The sequence below is a fragment of the Crocodylus siamensis genome, chromosome 5 (assembly GCF_052110815.1).
Source record: "Crocodylus siamensis isolate JL-2025a chromosome 5, ASM5211081v1, whole genome shotgun sequence".
NCBI lineage: Eukaryota > Metazoa > Chordata > Crocodylia > Crocodylidae > Crocodylus > Crocodylus siamensis.
Window position 1 is genome coordinate 42,061,141 of NC_143399.1, and position 20,228 is coordinate 42,081,368.

A 20,228-nucleotide genomic window follows, 5' to 3' on the forward strand; every position below is an offset into this window, starting at 1 on the left:
AGTTATATTTCTTGACTTAGAAGTCCACACCTTATTTCTAGTTTGAATCTTACCTACTTCAAATTCCAGACTTTGAACTTTGTTATACACTTTTTGAGAAATTGACAAGAATTGTTACCAGTTTCTATTCCCCACATCCAGGTACTTCTGGAACATGATCAAGTAACTTTCTCCTTGATAAGCTATCTAGATATCATTCCTTGAGTCTTTCAAGATTAAGAATGTTTTTCAATCCTTTAATTGTTCTTTTGGCTCTTCTCTGAACCCCTCCCCAATGTCTCAACATCCTTTTCGAAGTGTAGAAACAAAACTGGATGCAGCATTTCAGTAGTGACCAGACTAGTACCAAATGCAGAGGTAACAATCTCCATTCTCCTTTCTCTGCACTCTCCTGGGAACAGACAAATGTACACTTGCGGCAGCTTCAAAAAGGGAGAAGATGCTGCTTGTCAAGAAAGTACAGCATCTGTTATGCCCTAACGGATCCATGTGCATGAGATTCAGTAAAAGAGCAAAACAGGCCCAGGTTTAACCCTGGATGAAGCAGAGTTAAAGCTGGAGTGGTTTCACTACTCTTTTACAGATACAGATTCATGTAACTGCATCAGTTTCCTCTTCCCCTTTTCAAACCACTTTATATATGTTTGGCCATACCCCCTCTGTCTATACATACAGGGATCACATTAATTCTAGTGTCATATTGGGTGTTCAACTGAACCAATTATCCACTACGAACCCCAGAGATTTTTTTTTGGTTAGCTCTCCAGGGTAATTAATGGGATTTATTAGTATTGATACACTATCAGAAACATCAAGAACAGATTCATTTTGGTTCCTTACGCACCTTAGTGGGGTTTACTACCTGCATTCCTAAAAAGCAATTCAAATTGCCCATGCAGTAGAAGCCACAAAAATTAGTAGGCAACTGAAGTCACTAGGTGTCTCCATTTTGGACTGCAAAGCTCCCTAGGTGTCTACCTCACAGTTTCTGTGCATGCACAGAAGCAAGTCACCTGGAAAAATTAAGGGCCTAACTCCATCAAAGCACAGGTAATTGAAAGTGGTGCTGGGAGGCACCAACCATTGCATATGCTCATGAAACTATGAGTCTACCCCCAGGGCAGAATGATAGCATTGAACTCTCTTCCTGCAGGAAGTACAGGATTGTTCCCAGAAATCCAAGTTCTCAGATCTAGAAAGGAAAACAGCCTTCTTCTACTTCTGGGATATCAAAAATAAAGCCCAAACTTTTTTCACAAGGCTGTCTTGGGTTGGATGGCTCTTTTGCCAGGAAGAACTGGATTTCCTGTGACGTGCTTTCCCAATACTGTCTCTAACAAACTCTCAGAGGAGTTTTCCGTCTATTAACTTCTCTTTAAAAACATATTAAATATGAACTTTCATTCTACCCAAGAGAACTTTTACAATCTTTTCTCCACTGCCTGATGAAGGGTGTTTGTGCCTGAAAGCTTGCAATTAAATAATTTTTGCAAAAATCTTGTTGTTCTAATAAAAGATGGTATCTCTACTACGAGTCCTGATTGCTTTGTTTCTAACAAATGCATTCCTGAAGGAGGCAGTTCAATGGAATCTCTTTAGAGTGAATATCACAGAGATCTACTGGATAACCATCATGACATGTCTTCAAAGCAGCGAGGCATCAGAGGGGTACGTTATTAGCAGGCAGACTATTTGCTTTAAAACACTTGCCTGCCTGTACACTAATGCCAGGAGCCTGGGCAACAAGCAGGAGGAGCTCAGTGCAAAGAATTATGACGTCACTGGGATAACGGAGACCTGGTGGGACTCCACCCATGACTGGACCACGGGTATAGAGGGCTATACCCTGTACAGGAGGGATCGTGTTGACAAAAGGGGCGTGGTTGTAGCTCTCTATGTGAAGGAAAGCTACATGTACCTGCAAGCTGATGTTGGCGACCGGCATGGACAGCTAGAGACCCTCTGGGTAAAAATTCGTGGGGAATATGGCACAGGGGACACAACGGTGGGAGTCTACTACAGACCTCCCACTCAAAGTCCCAAGCTTGACCAAGAGTTCGCCTGGGAACTGACTGAGGTTGCTTGCTCCAGGACCTTGGTTGTCACGGGTGACTTCAATTACCCGGACATCTCGTGGGAAGATCACTCAGCAAAATCCGAGCGGTCGCAAAGCTTTCTCTCACGCGTGGATGACCTCTACCTGACTCAAGAAGTCTATGGGCCAACGAGAGGCAAAGCGCTGCTCGACCTGGTACTGGCTACGGGGGACGACCTAATCGGCGACCTAGTGATCGATGGGAAGCTGGGTGACAGCGACCACGAGCTGATCACCTTCACCATCCACCGTAAAGCTGGCAAGTCAGTCAGCAACACAGAAGCCCTTGACTTCAGAAAAGCCGACTTTGACAAGCTCAAGAGGCTTGTCAGTCAGGCCCTTAGAGACCATGACCCCAGGGAGATGGGAGTTCAAGAAGAGCTGTTGCTTCTCAAGGAAGCGATCCTCAATGCACAAGCCAAATCTATTCCAACACAGAGGAAAGGCAGCAAGAAGGCACAGCAGCCCTCCTGGCTCTCCAGGGACCTAGCGGACCTCCTGAGGCTAAAAAGGAAAGCCTACAAAGGATGGAGGACGGGATTCACCTCCAAGGAGAATTATTCTGTGCTGGTCCAGTCCTGCAGGGAGCAAACCAGGAAAGCCAAGGCTGCAACTGAACTCCAACTAGCTTCAAGCATCAATGACAACAAAAAGTCCTTTTTCAGATATGTGGAGAGCTGGAGGAAAAGCAAGGGCAATGTTGGACCCCTGCTAAACCAGATGGGGCAACTGACAACTGACGCCCAGGAAAAAGCCAACTTATTAAATAGGTACTTTGCGTCAGTCTTTCATCAGTCCCACGGGACACCCATGCCTGCTATGGGACAGGGAGATCCGGGTGATGGGGATCCCCTGCCCTCCATAAATGCTGACCTCGTGAAGGAACATCTTGAGAAGCTGGATACCTTCAAGTCAGCCGGCCCTGACAATCTGCACCCCAGGGTACTCAAGGAGCTGGCGAGCGTCATAGCCCAGCCCCTGGCGTGGATCTTTGAAAACTCATAGTTTCATACATCTTCATCAGTGATTTGGACAAGGGAGTAAAAAGCACCCTGTTCAAACTTGCTGATGACACTAAGATGTGGGGGGAAGTGGGAACAGTGGAAGGATGCAACAGGCTACAATCTGACCTAGACAGGTTACAAGGGTGGGGAGATGAGAATAGGATGGGATTCAACACAGACAAGTGCAAGGTGATGCACCTCGGGAGGAACAACCGGCACCATACCTACAGGTTGGGGAACTCCCCTCTTGTCAGCACAGAGGCGGAAAGGGATCTGGGAGTGATCACTGACTCCAAGATGAACATGGGCCGGCAGTGTGGGGAGGCAGTCAGGAAGGCCAACCGCACCTTGTCATGCATCCACAGATGCATCTCGAGCAGGTCCAAGGAGGTGATCCTTCCCCTCTATGCGGCATTGGTCAGGCCGCAGCTGGAGTACTGCGTCCAGTTCTGGGTGCTGCACTTCAAGAGGGATATCGACGGCATCGAGAGGGTCCAGAGGAGGGCCACTCGTATGATCAGGGGGCAGCAGGGCAGGCCCTATGAGGACAGGCTGCGGGACCTGAACCAGTTCAGCCTCCAAAAGAGAAGGCTGAGGGGGGATCTTGTGGCCTGTTATAAACTAGTCAGGGGGGATCAGCAGGCACTGGGGGAGTCCCTGATCCCCCGAGCACTGCCAGGAGTGACCAGGAATAACGGTCACAAGCTGGCAGAGGGTAGGTTTAGGTTAGATATCAGAAGGCACTACTTCACGGTCAGGGCGGCTAGGGTCTGGAACCAGCTTCCAAGAGAAGTGGTGCAGGCTCCTACCCTGGGGGTGTTTAAGAGGAGGTTGGATGAACATCTAGCTGGGGTCATTTGACCCCAGTACTCTTTCCTGCCATGGCAGGGGGTCGGACTAGATGATCTGCTCAGGTCCCTTCCGACCCTACAAACTATGAAACTATGAAACTCCTGGCACTCTGGTGTAGTGCCCGAAGACTGGAAGAAGGCCAATGTGGTGCCTATCTTCAAGAAAGGGAGGAGAGTGGATCCGGCTAACTACAGGCCCATTAGCCTGACTTCTATCCTGGGGAAGATCTTAGAAAAGTTTATTAAGGAGGCCATCCTTGATGGACTGGCCCAGGCTAACATCCTAAGGGATAGCCAGCACGGGTTTGTTGCGGGTAGGTCTTGTTTGACCAATCTCATTTCCTTCTATGACCAGGTGACCTATCACCTGGACAAGGGAGAACAGATTGATGTCATATATCTTGACTTCAAAAAAGCTTTTGATCTGGTATCCCATGATCACCTCTTGGCCAAACTGGCCAGTTGTGGCCTTGGCTCCACCACGATCCACTGGCTGGGAAATTGGCCCCGTGGTCGGACCCAGAGGGTTGTAATTGATGGCAGTCACTCATCGTGGTGCCCTGTGACCAGTGGGATCCCTCAAGGCTCTGTCCTGGGACCCATACTGTTCAACATCTTCATTAATGATGTGGACATTGGAGTCAGGAGTGGACTGGCCAAGTTTGCCGATGACACCAAACTTTGGGGTAAAGCATCCATGCCAGAAGATAGGTGGGTGATCCAGGCTGACCTGGACAGGCTCAGCAAATGGGTGGACGAGAACCTGATGGTGTTTAACACCGAAAAATGCAAGGTTCTCCACCTTGGGAGGAAAAACCTGCAGCATCTTTATAGGCTCGGCAGTGGTACGTTGGATAGCACTACAGAAGAAAAAGAGACTTGGGGGTCATGACTGACCACAAGATGAACATGAGCCTGCAATATGATGCTGCAGCTAGTAAAGCGACCAAAATGCTGGCTTGCATCCATAGATGCTTCTCGAGCAACTCCCGGGACATCATTCTCCCCTTCTACTCGGCCTTGGTGAGGCCGCAGCTGGAGTACTGCGTCCAGTTTTGGGCTCCACAATTCAAAAAGGATGTGGAGAAGCTTGAGAGAGTCCAGAGGAGAGCCACGCGCATGATCAGAGGTCAGGAAAACAGATCTTACGATGACAGGCTGAGAGACATGGGACTCTTTAGCCTGGAAAAGTGTAGGCTCAGGGGTGATCTGATGGCCACCTATAAGTTTATCAGGGGTGACCACCAGGATCTGGGGGAACGTCTGTTCACCAGAGCGCCCCAAGGGATGACGAGGTCGAACGGTCACAAACTCCTGCAAGACCACTTCAGGCTGGATATAAGGAAGAATTTCTTTACTGTCTGAGCCCCCAAGGTCTGGAACAGTCTGCCAGCGGAGGTGGTTCAAGCACCTACATTGAACACCTTCAAGAGTAAATTGGATGCTTATCTTGCTGGGATCCTATGACCCCAGCTGACTTCCTGCCCTTTGGGCAGGGGGCTGGACTCGATGATCTCTCAAGGTCCCTTCCAGCCCTATGTCTATGAAATCTATGAAACAACACAAATCCCACACCTATTAAAACAAGTCATATGCTTGTTAATACACCACAGGAAAATATGTCAAGAAGGTGGGCATACATATATTTCACAGCCCCTGGCAGGGGAGCTGCAAAACTGCCTCAAAGATGAGCTCTTCAGCCAGGGGGCGATAGGGAGCTGCTCCTTGGATCCTCTTGCCCAACAAGAGCCCAGTAATCGACAGCCTGCCCTCTCCTCAGCCAGCAGAGTGGGCAGGGGTGGAGGTGGGGGGGCTGGAGGAAGGGATTCCTGCTGCCCCTTGAACAGTGCTGAGATTCCCTTGGAGTGTTCAAAAAGCAGCAGGAATTGGAGCTATTGCTTGAACAATCTCAGGACTCCCCTAGATACAGTACCCTAAACACATTACTAAAATTTGTGTAGCAAATTAATTTTGGATGTGTAAGCTAACCAACCCAAATTCCAAAATTCACAAAGTCTGTCTGTATCAAAGCAAGATAGATGCTAACTAGACAGCTCTAGTGCAGAGAAAGAAAAGTGCGTTTTTTTGTTTTGGTCTATTTTTTGGTTCATTAGACATGATGGCAGTGCCAGGAGATTAAAACACTGAAAAGGACAATTTCAAAGCATTCTGGTTTACTCGATAATGCTCAAGGCATTTCTCGAAAGAATATGAACTGGATCTGTTCCTGAATTAACTCTTCCAAAGGCTGAATCGCTAATCCTTTATTATCCGTAGTTGAATTCTCCGCTCTGATTTCTGGACTGGGATAAAAATAACAATTTAATGCAAATACAAGTAAAAAATTGTGGATGCAGAAATCACAATTTTCCCATTAATTACCATATATTTACTATTAATTACCATATAATTGAATATAGAACTCCCAACTTCCAAACAATATATTGAAAGGTTTTTGATCTTGAAAATTTATCAAGTGTTATAAATTACCCCCATGCCAAGAGAATAGTATAAATTGAAGGTAATGTAGATTTACCTGAAGGCACAAAACCATTTTACATAGGGCTAGATTCTAATTACTTTGTTGCAGTGTGCTACTTTGTTACAAAACAGTAGCAGTTTGCCCATGTCTTTCACAATATAGAAAGATATAAATTACCACCACCACTTTATTTAAACAAAGAGGGACACAAGGTTTGTAATTTCAAAAGGAATGGCAGACAACATGCCAGTATTTCTACATGAAGTTACCTGCTGTAGAAACAGATGATATTTAAGATAGTCCACTGCCTTATGATTTATGATGGGTCTTGCCACATATTTCTGAATGCCAACCATCTTTATTAATGGCTGGTGAAATCCTGAAATCAAATCTTCTAACACTGGTATGTAAAATAAATTATTTCATTCAATATTGAGATGCCAAATAAGTGGCTTTATTTGGAGAGGTGCCAAACTGCCTCATTTTGAAATGAAATAAATAAGCATTGAGCATTTCTGGGCATCAAACAAGTCATACAGGTGCTTGCTTTAGGCAAAAAAATTAAAAGACATGGAGCTTATTCCACACAAAGATGCATCTGTCTTTCATACTAACTCTTGAAGGCTCAGATTAAGTGTAGATCTTGCCTGTAACCATACCTCCTCGCTTTATGCACATCTGTCTAGCTGACTCTCTAAAGCAGTCAACTCAGAAACTATTTCCCATGATCTTGGAGGTAGAAGTCCAGCAGCAAAGTGCTCTTAGCAATGAGTCTCAGTAAAGGCACTTGTAGTGAAACATGTCCCAGAGTTGGAGTTTGAGGGGCAGCTTCATTTTAAGGTATTACACAACAGAAAACTACCGGAGCAGTGTTTTCAGTCTACATGCAGATACAAGCATATTGCATAAATGCAATATAGCTCCTAAATAGAAAGTATGCTAGTAAGGAGAAGATGGAATCATCTTACTGGGTCAGTTGTCACAGCCATTAAATGAAAGCCAACATATCTTGCTGAAATTTAGCCGTGGGCAGACAAACAGTACCATATTTTCTCGCATACGACCCACTCCTCAAAAAAAACCAAACACCACACACCTTGTTTTGGGACGACAGAACATAGAAAAAAAATTTTTTTCCAGAGTCATGGCCAACTGTGTGACACTGTCCATGAAGCATGGTATCCCAGGAGACGGTGCAGGGAAGGCAACAGGAACATCCTGGTGTTGCAGATTGCCTCTTGGGATTCTACACTTCCTGAACACACACAGTACTTCCAGAAACACAGTCATACAAGGTTAGGCCCCAGACCCTTGCAAGGCCATAAGCAAGACTGTTACTTCTTTATTCTAGGCAGTCACTAAATAAATTTATGTATATAAAGTATTGCTACCACACCACAAGCTTCATCAAGATGCATCCAACAGTTCACTTGCTTTTCAGACACAAGCTGCAAGTGCTCAGCCAACAGCTATGGCTGTGAAAAGGTCAACAGAGGACTCTACCACATTAGCCTAAGCCAGTACCAAGGAACAACCATCCTGGCAACTTTGCTTCTTTTCCAGCAAAGAAAACAGCTACCTGCTTAATACATGCACCCCAATTTTAGTGGGGAAAGGTATGTGTTGTATATAAGATATAGTACACGCAACTTGAAAACTAACTTATACTTGTAAAGAGAAAAATGTTAGTCATACTATCCCTGCAGCAGTGCTGCAATTACTTATTCGAAAGACTATAGATTTTTTTGTGCCTCTTTCTAGCAGAGACCCATGACCCCCCAACATAGAAATCTGAACCAACGGCAACCTGCTAAAATGGCCTATTAAAAAAGATGATAAATAATAGCTCACAGGTCCCTTGTATGTATATTAATTTACAAGGGAAGACTGCGTTTCTGTCGATGCAAGACTTTGTGAACCCTATTTTCACTTTCATACCACCTTTTCCACTGTTGCCCTTCTTGGACTACTCCAGTTGAGAAGCAATTGCATTTGGAAATCTTAGCCAATCTCAGTCCTTTAGGCTGCTCCAAGTTCTACTGGTCTAGCATATATCATACTATAAAATCATGGAGACAGCTCCATATGCCCTCATCATATACTTCTCATTGCCAAGCAGATCTCAGTACAGATCTGGCCTGAGGTATTTTTACACCCTGTATTCTCACAGGCGATTGCCACCTTGGTAAGGATTCCAGTTACCCAAGAATTCCGAAAACATTTGTGTTCATGAAATTGGCAAGCCTCAAATACTTTCCCTAAAAACCCAGTTTTAACCAAAAATTTAAATTATGCACAAGAGCAGGTAAGTTGACAGTGCAGGAAAGGGGCATAGGCAGATAATAAACCATTCTTCCAGCTACCTGGGAGCCGGAAGAAAAACAAAAACTGTAAACCATTAGATGCTGGATTATGGGCATAAAGAGTAAGTGTTTGGTTAAGTTTTACACATACCCAACGAGAGCCATCATACATAGGTCAGGGGGAAAAGAAAGGAAAAAAACAGTATGTATTCTGACCAGGCACTTGATTGCTGGTAGGGCACTTTGCAGAAGGGATTTTTAAATGTCATTTAACTACATCCCAGCAAGCTTTCATATCAGCAAGCAGGCATTAAAAACACCTGTCACAACACTAATCCTGGATTTTCTACCTGTAATAACTAGGACCTGCCCGATTCCCAGATGCAGCATCTCATGGGGGCAGTTGCAGAGTCAGAGAAAGATTTCATCCTCCTCCTTCCATTTCTGTCACTTGAACCAGATTACCTGTCAAGACCTCACAAGTTCTTCACCTGCTAAGTGAATGACCCAGAAATTCCTTCACTGATGATCAGCTGTTATGCAGGAAATGGAAGTCATAACCACAACCTTATGATCATTATAAGCTGCAGAAAGTCAATGAGCTATTCAGCAGCTGAAACTGCCTTGGGAACCCCCATTTCTAGGGTCAGTGGTTAAAGGAGGCACATGGCATTTTAACAGGGATGTTAAAACTGATGCTGAGAACACCTGTAGTGCAACAGTAGGGTTATTAATTTATAAAAGAATCAGAGAATGTAAGAGCGATTGTTCTCATGCTAAGTTCAGCTTCACCTATTAACCAAGTGTTTAAAGGCAACCTTAATATACAGGGAATGAGCAATATTGGTAAGTTAACATTACTGTTCAAAAAACTTGATTACTGTGCCGCCAACCTGGTCTTTTAATTAATGCAAGCTTTGGGATGAATTCAACAGTTGTTTCATTGCATGCACTATGGCAAACACCAGTCATATCTACTATATGTGACTTTCCAAATCATTCAAAACTGAGGTTTTCCACAGCTGTTCTCATGAGAGGAGGTTCTCCAACATCCTCCAGCCTTGAAAGTGTGAGAAAAATCATGTCTCCCTCCTATCAGCTGGAAAAAAAAATTTAAAATCCCACTGTAAAGAAAATAAAATCTTCCCACACTTCTTTAAAAAAAAAAAAAACTCCTTTGGCAAAAAAAGAAGGCTGAAACTTGAGACTTGGCAGAGACAGACTTTAGAACAGCAGTGCCTTTGTTTAGTGGGAATATTTTTTCCTTATTTAACAAAGTCAAAATCCTTAAAAAATTACGTTCTGAACAAGCACAATAGAATATTTTGTTGTCTACCAAGACATAATATAACAGAGAGGACACTGGGTAAGGACTTAGGGTAACTGGCTCCTGTTCTGAGCAAATCACTTAACACCAATTTGGTTCAATTTCTCATTTCTAAATGGGGATAATCATGCTTACTAACTTTGTAAAAGCACTTTGAAACCTATGGATTTTAAAAAGTGCTACTTAAAAGCAAGGCATTGAAGTTACAGTTGCCTGCTTCCTCAGTGAATACTAGCACTGGTTTATCAGCCAGCACAGTGGTTCTCAACCTTTTTAGACTTAAGGCACCTCTTAGAAAATCCAAGCTTTCATTTTAACTCATTTTTGACCATGGAAAAATTAAGAATTTTTTCTATTTCATAGATTTCATAGACACTAGGGCTGGAAGGGACCACAGAATATCATTTCAGTCCAGCCCCCTGCCACAGGGGCAGGAAGTCAGCAGGGATCATAGGATCCCAGCTTCAAAGAACTCAGAAAAACCACAACAGGTCTAAATGTTTTTAAAATTATGGATTCCTATTTGAAATGTCCAGGTTTATCCTGTGACTCATGCGTAGGCTCTGGCACACCTAACATCGATAATATTGTGCCATTAAAAGGATCTTGTCTTGGCTGAAAATAACTGAGCTAGCAACATCTCCAGCATTATGAAAAATTGTGACCAAAAATTATAGTACAGAACTGCCTAACAGCTGACTTCCCAGGTACTTCTCCACTATTCATCCCCTTTCTCTCCCCACCCCCCACCCAGCCTGCCTCTCATCCAATCGACTCCTCAAACTACATTTTCACTGACTACCTGTCTTGTATGCATACCAGCACAGCCTCTGGCTTCTTTACTTTTCATTCCATCCAGGAAGAGCACACAACAACTGCTGAAACTTCCTTAGCCTGATGAAGGGTTTTTGAACCCGAAAGCTTGCTTAAAAATTGTTCTCCAACTATTTAAGTTGGTCTAATAAAAGACATCAGATTAACTCAAAGAACCTCATCTGCCTATGTCCTTAGACCAACACAGCTACAACCTACACCCCTGTAGTATAAACTGCTACACTATCTTCTTTTCTTGGTATGTTTTTGATATTTAAAGTTTGCTTAGAACATGCAGAGTTTAGGATTTCTTAAAATGAAATAGTGAAACAAAACACTCATTCAAGCCACCCTTAACTTGCTTAAAAACTTTCTAGTAGCTTTGTAAAAGATATTGAAATGCAACATGATGATTTGGGATATAATAACTGAAAGTGAGTATTTTCTTCTGTTATCATTTCCATGCAATAAATGAGGTGGAACAACTAAGTAGTCTTGTGCATGTAAAAGCCTGGAAAACAATTAATGTAGCCCACGGGTACAGGTGGCTTACCCCAAAAACATTTAGATGCCAACACAAAATGTATGCATAGCATTAGTAGCCAAAAGCACAGACAAGCACACTAAAGAAGCCAACAGATGAAATTAAAATCACTCTCCTAGCATAAGCTGAGCGCAGCTTCAAGGTCTTACCCCTGCTAGGCATCAATAGTCGCTTCTTCATGTTGCCTGACAGAGCACAAGTGAACAGAAAAGAGAAAAAACACCACATCAGCAATCTGAACAATAGTATTTTTTACAAGCTTCAATATTAAGACTGTAAACAGTAAAATATCAGGTGCTATTTGTAGTTTGTCTTAAAATACAAATACTAACTGAAGTGAAAAATAAAAATACAAAGAAGGGAAAGATTCTGTTCAGCTATATTGCAATACAAGGATAAATCGCTTTAATACAGCACAGGGAGTTTATGGAGGCTGGACAGATAGGCAAAAAAACCCGATAAGATAGCATGGCTGCTAGTTTTGTTCACTACTGGGGAAAAATCAGAAGCCATTACATTTTTATCTCTGCCCTGTCCCAGGCACTGTTAAGTCAACTTGCAGCTATACCTTTCTAAGGCAAGCCATACTCTGCTTTCTTATTCTTGTTAAAGCCATCTGAATATGCCTTCTCATCCTCATCTAAGCAGCTGGCTTCACTTTCTTGGACACTGTTTTCAGCTAATAGCTAGCTAGTCAGGCCAGCACTCTGGACTCTATGTCAGGAATGGCCCACTTTCATCTCCTGTGCAAGCATATGCTGCCTTCCCCATGCTGCTGAAGAGACAGGATGCATCAACAGTAAGAGAAGACCCTCAAAAGGAGAGACAACAGGAAAAGGAGAGGTCTGGCTTTGGGTAAGACAGAGCAAGGCAAGGCTCTCCTGCTTCTAACAACTTATGGGCCTGCCATACTCCCTGGCAAAGCAGTCCTTGATAACTTCAGCTAAACGCAGGTGATCCACTTATAACTACCTATAATTTGAACAGCTTCCTATGGTTGAAAGGCAGTAAAATTTTAAATATAAGAGAGGCATAGCTTGGGAAACATCCTGTAGTAACTGCTATCTTAATCATAAGAAAAGAGGGTTGTTTTCATCTTTGCAGTGCTAACCTGACCTCAAGATGCAGTCAGAGTTCCATTTGCAAGGTAACTATACATATGTACTACCTAGATAGCACACTTTTCCACACAAGTTTGTTTATATTTATATACATATACAGATATACATATATAATTTTTCTCTCCACAGAAAGGCTAAAACTGGAAAACCTGTCTTTGTGTTTGAAATCACTAATTTTTTAAAATAAAAAGCTATCCTCTCTCAATTATATGTGGATAGATACTGGTTACTGGTAAAACCTCACAACAGACGATTAACAAGAGTGCTACGTGTGACGATAAAAGAAGTCCTCTACATGGATGACAATATACATATACCAGAAAATATTTACCATCCATCCCATTGTGTTGCTCATAGCTTCTTTTCCCCAGGATAGTTGGAGATCCATTGTTAATGACGGGCGTGAACTTGGCAGGAGTCAGATTGTTGAGAGAACTGGATAAACTCTTTACAGGGTCTGGTTTAGGAGGACATGGATGTGACTCTGTTGTAAAACAGTAATGTATTATCTTTGTTAGTAGATAAATGGCAATTATAAATCCAAACAAAGAGCAAATCTCAGAGAGGGTGGATGATGCACCCTTTTTACCACTAGCAAACTCATAAATACTAATTCTTTACATTTATTTACACCTACTCAGATATGTAAAGAAATATACGGTCAGTGTAAAGGGACCAAATACAAATCACCTTCTAATTTTGGTCATAACTCCAAGAGATTTGCTGGCTGTACAAATCAGTGTAAATATACTTAGTAATTCAGCTCCATTAAGGATGTTTAACCTGTGCCACAATATTCATTTAATACAGCTGTCCTAAAACAAAAAAGTCAGCAGAAAGGAGCCTTATATATGTTTTTCTAAAGCTCTGTATTCCAGGATAATTTCTGTGCTGTTCTATATAAGATCTTTGAGCAACCATGCAATACCCACAGGATGCCAGAATGTGACAACTTTACCAATTTCATCACTACTGTACAAACAGAAGTGCTAAACTGGCCAAGCCAATGAAGATTCAGAAAATAAAACTAAAAAGAACATGCACAGAATTTAAATCTAACCTTTTAACAGAGGGAGAAAGCAATCAGAGGCAGCCCAAAGGAAAAGCTTTTGAGAAAGTTGCCGGCAACTGCAAACAGGGGGTTAAAAGTGAGGATTGCTCTCTGCCCTAACAATGGACTCACAGCTCTAACTGAAATAGCAAAAAGGACCATGAGAGCTCTGAAGATTTTATTACAAAAGCTACTGGGCCCTGACACTCTTCCCCAGCTTGTCAGTTAATCTACCCACTGTTAATTTCCAGACTAATAGCTAAATTGGAAACCTCTCTTCATTACACTACTGACGCTTTTATTTTCAGATAAGGCCTGCAAAAACTAAAGGTCAGGTTCCCTGTGGGCACTGGAGATGAGATGCTTCTTATTTCACATGGAGTAGGGATTTGTCTAGGATCCAAGGGCAAAGCTTCAGCTCCTTTCAGTCAGGAAGAAGACAGAGCAAGGTGACATCTTAAAAAAGACTGATTCAGAAAGGCATAAGCTTCCATAGATCCTTTTAGCGACTGCATTTGATTGTACTGCATACACAGAGCTTAGGAAGTTTTTCAATCTCTTCACTGTTACAGAGGGTTTTGATTAAATGCTTAGTACTAATATAGCAGCAGCAAGTTGTTTCAATAAATGCAATATGCAATACAAACTAAAGTTTATGGTACCTTATTAAAAAAATGCTCAAAGGAACAAACTAATTTCAATTCTCCTTGTCAGACTCACCGCAATTAACTTCACTGCTGAACTGGGTTCCTTTAAGCAGACCCCAAGTCAGCCTTCTAAGATCTAAAAGCAACCTGAACAGCGCTCTAGGTGCTAAAGCCAAAGCCTGTAGGGAAACTGTCAACCCCACACCCACAACACTCAGCAATCTAGAGAAGTGGCCAGGTTGCTTTAGCTTTAAGACTGCTAAGCTGGGAGCTGTTAAAGGCCCCCAGTGCAGTATTTACCCTAACCTGGCAAGTGTACAGGATGCAGGCTAGAGTCAGCTAAGTAGATGATGATGATGATGATGATGATGATGATGACGACGACGACGACAAGTAACAGTGTTCTTTGGTGCTTGGCTGTCCTGCAGGAGCAGTTTTGTTGCCACTAGTCAATTTAAATTCACTTGCTATTTAATCAAAGTATTAGAGGCGTTAACTTTCAGCTTCAGCAGCAATTGAGTTGACAGTGGTTGTCTGGCCACAAACTACTGCTGAAAGACAGCTCATCTGTACAGAGGGCAGAGTAATCGAGGAGTTCAGGTTCCCTTATTCCTATTTTTAAAGGTAACAAAATAAAGGAGGTTAAATAAATCAACTTAAAGATCCCTGCTAATTGTGAAGAAGTTTAATGCAGCTTTCTCTGCTATTTCTCTTATCCTGCTATGTCACAGTAGAAGGACACAAGGCATTAAATTTTATTTTTTTAAATTAATATGCAGTTAAAGAGTTATAGTCTAATGCCAGGCTACATACCAGTTAAGTTACTCATCTCCCAAAACACATTCAACTGCCAATAGTGTACTACCAACTACATCTTGTACCAATACTGTTATCTGACAACCCCTCTCAAGGGATTCTCTCCTTTAAATAAAACTTATGATGCACATTTGCTATGACTTGCAGAATTAATACAGACTAATTCCATGGTTGCACATGGAGCGTACTTATGTCCAGATGGGAGAGAACCACCTCAAGTGACTGCCAATGCCTAGATCTTACCTCAAGTTTTTGTACCCAAGTACTAATCAGTCTCCCACTTGATTCCTATGCCTCAACCTTTTTTCCACTACAAAAAGTTTACTCTCAAAGGCTCATGTCCTCAAGAAAACAAGCCCCAGTTCATTGTCTAGCAAGCCCTGGTGACATATTGATCAGTTATTTGCCCACTATACAGCGATTCTGTGATATGGATAAATCTAAAGGGAGGTCCAACTTTTAGACAGAAGAGATGCTGAAAGCCAAGACTAAGATGAATAGAGACCATGAATGCAAGCTGCAGATAGGGCTTTGGGATGGTAGTGATAGTAGCACTGCTTTATCGTCGCAGAAGAAGCCCTGTATATTGGGGCTATTCACAACTAAGACAGGTACATTGTGGGGAGGGGAAAGGATGGGGCTAGGGAGGGGACATCACACACACACTCTACAGGAATTACATCTGGTTAAAACTAGGGTGGGACTGTACTGTAAACCGAAACCAGTCATTCCCAGAAGATTTCACTTGCATATCAAATCACCAATCCAAACACCAAAGGCAAAACAGAAAGGAGACTATATCACAGGGGCGGGCAATTATTTCAGGCAGAGGGCTGCTTACCCAGTTTTGGCAGGCTGTGGAAGGCCGCATGAGTAGCCCCGCCCCTTGATAGGTGCCCCACCCCCTGGTCACCATCTTGGGACCAATGTCCCAGGGATAGCACTGGTGGGGCCCAAAGCAGGGCGCAGGCTGGCAGGGGTCTGTGGAGCCAGGCTGGGCTGCACCAGCAGGGAGAGGGGGAGCTGGCTCGGCTCCATAGAGCCCTGGCCAGCTGGGACCCTATACCCCTGCCGCACTGCTCTGGGCCCCACTGGTGCTGGCCCTGGGGCACCAGTGCAGGCCCCGTGCTCCCACTGGGTCCCCGCCCACTCACACTCAGTGCCCCCCAGCCCCGTGGTACAGGATGGGGGCAGCCCACAGCCCCAACCCCCTGCTTGCCAGGGGGGAAAAGCAGCCCCTCACCTACCCCATGGCCAGTGCTTCCTTGCTGCAGCTGCTCGCAGCCCACGCAGGGATGTCTGGAGCAGGCACAGGCAGCTCCACTTGGGCTGCAAGCTGCTGCAGCGCCGGGCACCGGCTACATTGAGTGAGGGGCTGCTCTTCCCTGTGCTCAGCACCAGCTTGTAACCCGGCCCCACTGCCAGCTTGGCAGTGGGGCTAGGTTACAAGGTGGTGCTGAGCGTGAGGGGGGAGGGTGGGAAGCAGCCCCTGACCTGTTCCAATCCCAGTGCCCCACACTGCAGCTGCTCACAGCTGGCTTGGGGCTACCTGTGCCTGCTCCAGACATCCCCGTGTGGGCTGCGAGTGGCTGCAGCAGGGAGTGCCGGACATGGAGTGGGCGAGGGGCCGCTTTTCTTCGCGCAGGGAAGGAGCCCAGGGAAAAGCTGAGTGTCGGGGGGAAAAGCGGCCCCTTCCCTGGCCTCATGGCCGGTGGTCCCTGCTGCAGCCGCTCGCAGCCCACACAGGGTTGTCCAGAGCAGGCACAGGCAGCCCCATGTTGGCTGCAAAGAGCTGCAGCATGAGGCACCAGCCACGGGGTGGGGAAGGGGCCCTTCCCCACCCCCCAGCTGCTTCCCTGCCTGGGGTGCCACCCTTCCCCACTCCTTACTTGCAGTTCAGGTGTGGGGCAGCCATGTGCTCCCAGACCAGAATCCCCGGTAGGGGCTTCCGGCTAGGGGGTGGGGCCAGGCAGGCCCCACTATTGTTGAAGTCTGCTGGGCTTCCCCTGGGTCCTTTCATTTTTGACAGGAGCCAAGGGCAGAGAAATATTAATCTTCCACATTTATAAGGGGCCCCGCAGACGGGAAAGAATGGCCTCGTGGGCCAGATCCAGCCCGCAGGCCATATTTTGCCCACCCCTGCTATATCACAACCCTCCAAAAACAGAAATTTCCGATGAGGCAGTAGACATATAGCAGTAAATTGTTGAGCTACCACATGTGTGTGAAGCAGGGAGAACAGAAAGAAAATGAGGGTGCAGGTACCATTTGAATCTTCCCATTTCAGAAGACAACAGTTGCCTATTAACTGAATTATTTCAGAACATTGACACTATTCTCCAGAATGATACGGCTTTTTCAGAGGAATCTTATTTTTCCAGCCCAAGCACGATGAATATAGGCAAATAGCGAGACAAATTTGCCAATAATATTTTTACCTAAATAACGCAGTACTGCTTCTAAAGGCTTTCGAACAACTTGCTTTAACAACAATGGATTTTCTGATGCTTCTGGTAAGCGTGCTGTACCTGCAAAGAATACATCAGGGTAAGAGGAAAGCATTCATATTACAACATCAATGCAATTCCCAGCTAAGTACACATCAACTCTGCTGGAGAGCTCTCTCAAACAGAATAATGTTTATGGAGTAGGTACACATTTAGGCAAGGAAACAAAGTGTAATCTATCATTTTTAAAAGCTATTTGGAAAATACTGTAATCAATTAGGATAGTTCTGGAAAAAAAAAAATAAGCCTTAGTGGGTTCATCTGTGTTTCGCTGTAGTATCTTTTCATCTTCGATGACCTACTGAGGTCCCTTCTGACCCTAACATCTATGAATCGATGAGACAATTCCATTTTTTATCATATGGACATAATTTCAAGTACTGTTTCTCCCATTCTTAAGCAAGCAGATGTCAGGTTAGGCAAATACTCACACTCTGCTTTGATTGCTGCACTGTTGATAGGCAGATAGGGATGTCTTGCTGCATGCCAAGGGCGCAGAATATCTCGACATAAGCGTCTGGCAATCCTTGTCAGTTTTGTTGTATGTAGATAAAATGCTTGTCGTGTCTTCATGGCAAACTTTGGGCTCCCACTGTTTCGCACTGGCACACCATGAGGACTCTTAAGAAGAAGAAAAATGGAAAAAGTCTGAGCATCTCCTTATTCTGATAACTGATCTTAATTAGAAAGTCAGGAATTAAACTCCACGTAAAAATTCATTCTAAAATATTAATTCCCAAACAGAAGACATGAGTACTTCTGACACGTAGCTTATTCCAACTCATTCTCATCTACATCTTCCTATAAGACCCCATCTTCCAAATATTTTTAAAGGGGAAGGGAACAAAAGTCTGGCCAGTCATAAAGTAAACTATTTGCTTCTGTGCAGTTGCAGTCTTGTGACAACAGTCAAAGAATCAAGACCTATGTATGTTAGTTAACTCTGTACAAAAGATCTAACATAGCTCCCACTGAAGTCAGTGAAAAACTGATCTAAAAATGTGTGCCAGAATTTAGATTACAACAAACTACACAGTAAAATCAGACAGGGAAAATATGAATCTGTCACAGCAGGCTTTGCAATTTGCAAAGAAACACTCAACTCAGATCTTTCAAATAAAAAAAAAAAACCAAACAAACCAGATCTCAACAAGTCTACCCTCACTTAAAGCATTTTTACAACTAACAACTATTCATGGCTTATATCAGCACTACACTTCATTCCAGTAAGCATTCATTGTCATGATTTATGCACTTGCAAAATGAACAAGAAGGTGTTTTCTTATTGGCCAGAAAGCACAGGCAGCCCCATTATCAGAAGAAGAAGTAGGAAATGCCATTCTTGCCCTCCAATTTTTGTTCAAGAAGCTGGTCTCCACATATCACTCCACAGACATTTTTCAGTTAGGAGAACATAAAGAATATAGGACAAGGGAAGCTGGCTAATTTTCAGAAACCAAAGGCAAGAAAAAGTGAAACTTGGGACAACGAGGAGCTTGGAGATGGCACAGACTGACAGAAGGGTTCAGAGATTGAAGCAAAGGGAACAGTGTGAAGCAAGAAACTGGTAGGGATGATGCTAAACAATTTAAGAACTTAATAAAGCATTCTCCCCCACCCCCCATCTAAAATGTTGCTTCTCTTTCTACAAAAGTGCACTTAAGTCTGAGTTTCTCTGATTACAGAAAGGCTTTATCATAAATGACAAATCAAGAAAAAGGGAAAAAATAGAACCAACGTCAGTTTGAAGCATGTAAAACGATTAACAAAAAAATCAAACTGAAATATACTACCAAGATAAAAAGCATAATCAGGACTTCACTGTAGCAGAAGTGTCACACCCAGCACTGATATTCGATTCAAATATTTTGTGGAACAAACCACATTTTTCAAAGACAGCTAGCGATTTCTGGGCCTTCAATTTAACACATCCGCAGGGGGCCTGATTTTCAGACAATAATGAACATTCCATTGCATTAAGGTTTTAAACAGTTAAGTGCATTTTTACGTGGTGTAAGTAGTAGTAAGAGTAAAAGAATGCTTTTCCTATTACTGTTAATGGGAACTGAGTGTTAATGTTCCAGCACAACATGCATTAAGCAATCTATACTGGAGATTACCTACCATATTATTGCGATTTGGTCCTGGTCTTTCTCCATCTAATCGTGTTGGCATTTTCAAGCCACCGTATTTCTTCCAGTATGTCCAACAGGATGCACAGAGGCGACACTGCATGTTAGGGGGACCCCAAGAATACCACTGGTAAGACTGTGTGGCTAGGGATAACAAAGGTGGAAATTATATATATTCTTAAACAGAAACACTTCAAAGTTTATTCTCTTTATAACTATCTTCACCATTTCAAAGGAGAAAAAGAAAAAGACCACTTGGCTTCATACTATAAATAAAACTAGATAGCATTCAAAAACTCCAGGTTAATTAAAAGTTTAATCTTCATTGAATTATAATGATTTCAACACTAGCTGTTATCTTTTATTATATCACTTAAAAAATAATGTGAATAAGGGACAGGGAGACTTCTTGACAATGAAACACAGAAACGCAATAATCTCTATGCATATTAAGGGGACTGTAAAATATTTATTCTCTGCCCTATGAGCCCCCTCCCCAGCTTCCTCAATATGGCAAATTTATTACCAAGAAATA

General features: G+C 43.4%; 1 protein-coding gene across 4 annotated transcripts in view; it reads right to left on the reverse strand.

Annotated features, from left to right (window-relative positions):
• The window catches only part of MTA1 (metastasis associated 1), a 126,681-nt gene that overhangs the window by 21,663 nt on the left and 84,790 nt on the right, over nt 1-20,228 (reverse strand). For 3 of the 4 annotated variants that reach the window (XM_090050381.1, XM_090050382.1, XM_090050383.1), the window contains exons 13-17: nt 19,686-19,837; nt 17,993-18,182; nt 17,493-17,582; nt 12,872-13,024; nt 11,569-11,604 (exon numbers count right to left, since the gene is read on the reverse strand). In XM_090050381.1, the coding sequence (XP_089906507.1) occupies nt 11,569-11,604; nt 12,872-13,024; nt 17,493-17,582; nt 17,993-18,182; nt 19,686-19,837 (621 nt within the window). The remainder of the gene's footprint in view (nt 1-11,568; nt 11,605-12,871; nt 13,025-17,492; nt 17,583-17,992; nt 18,183-19,685; nt 19,838-20,228) is intronic. The other variant, XM_090050384.1, reaches the window with a different exon arrangement.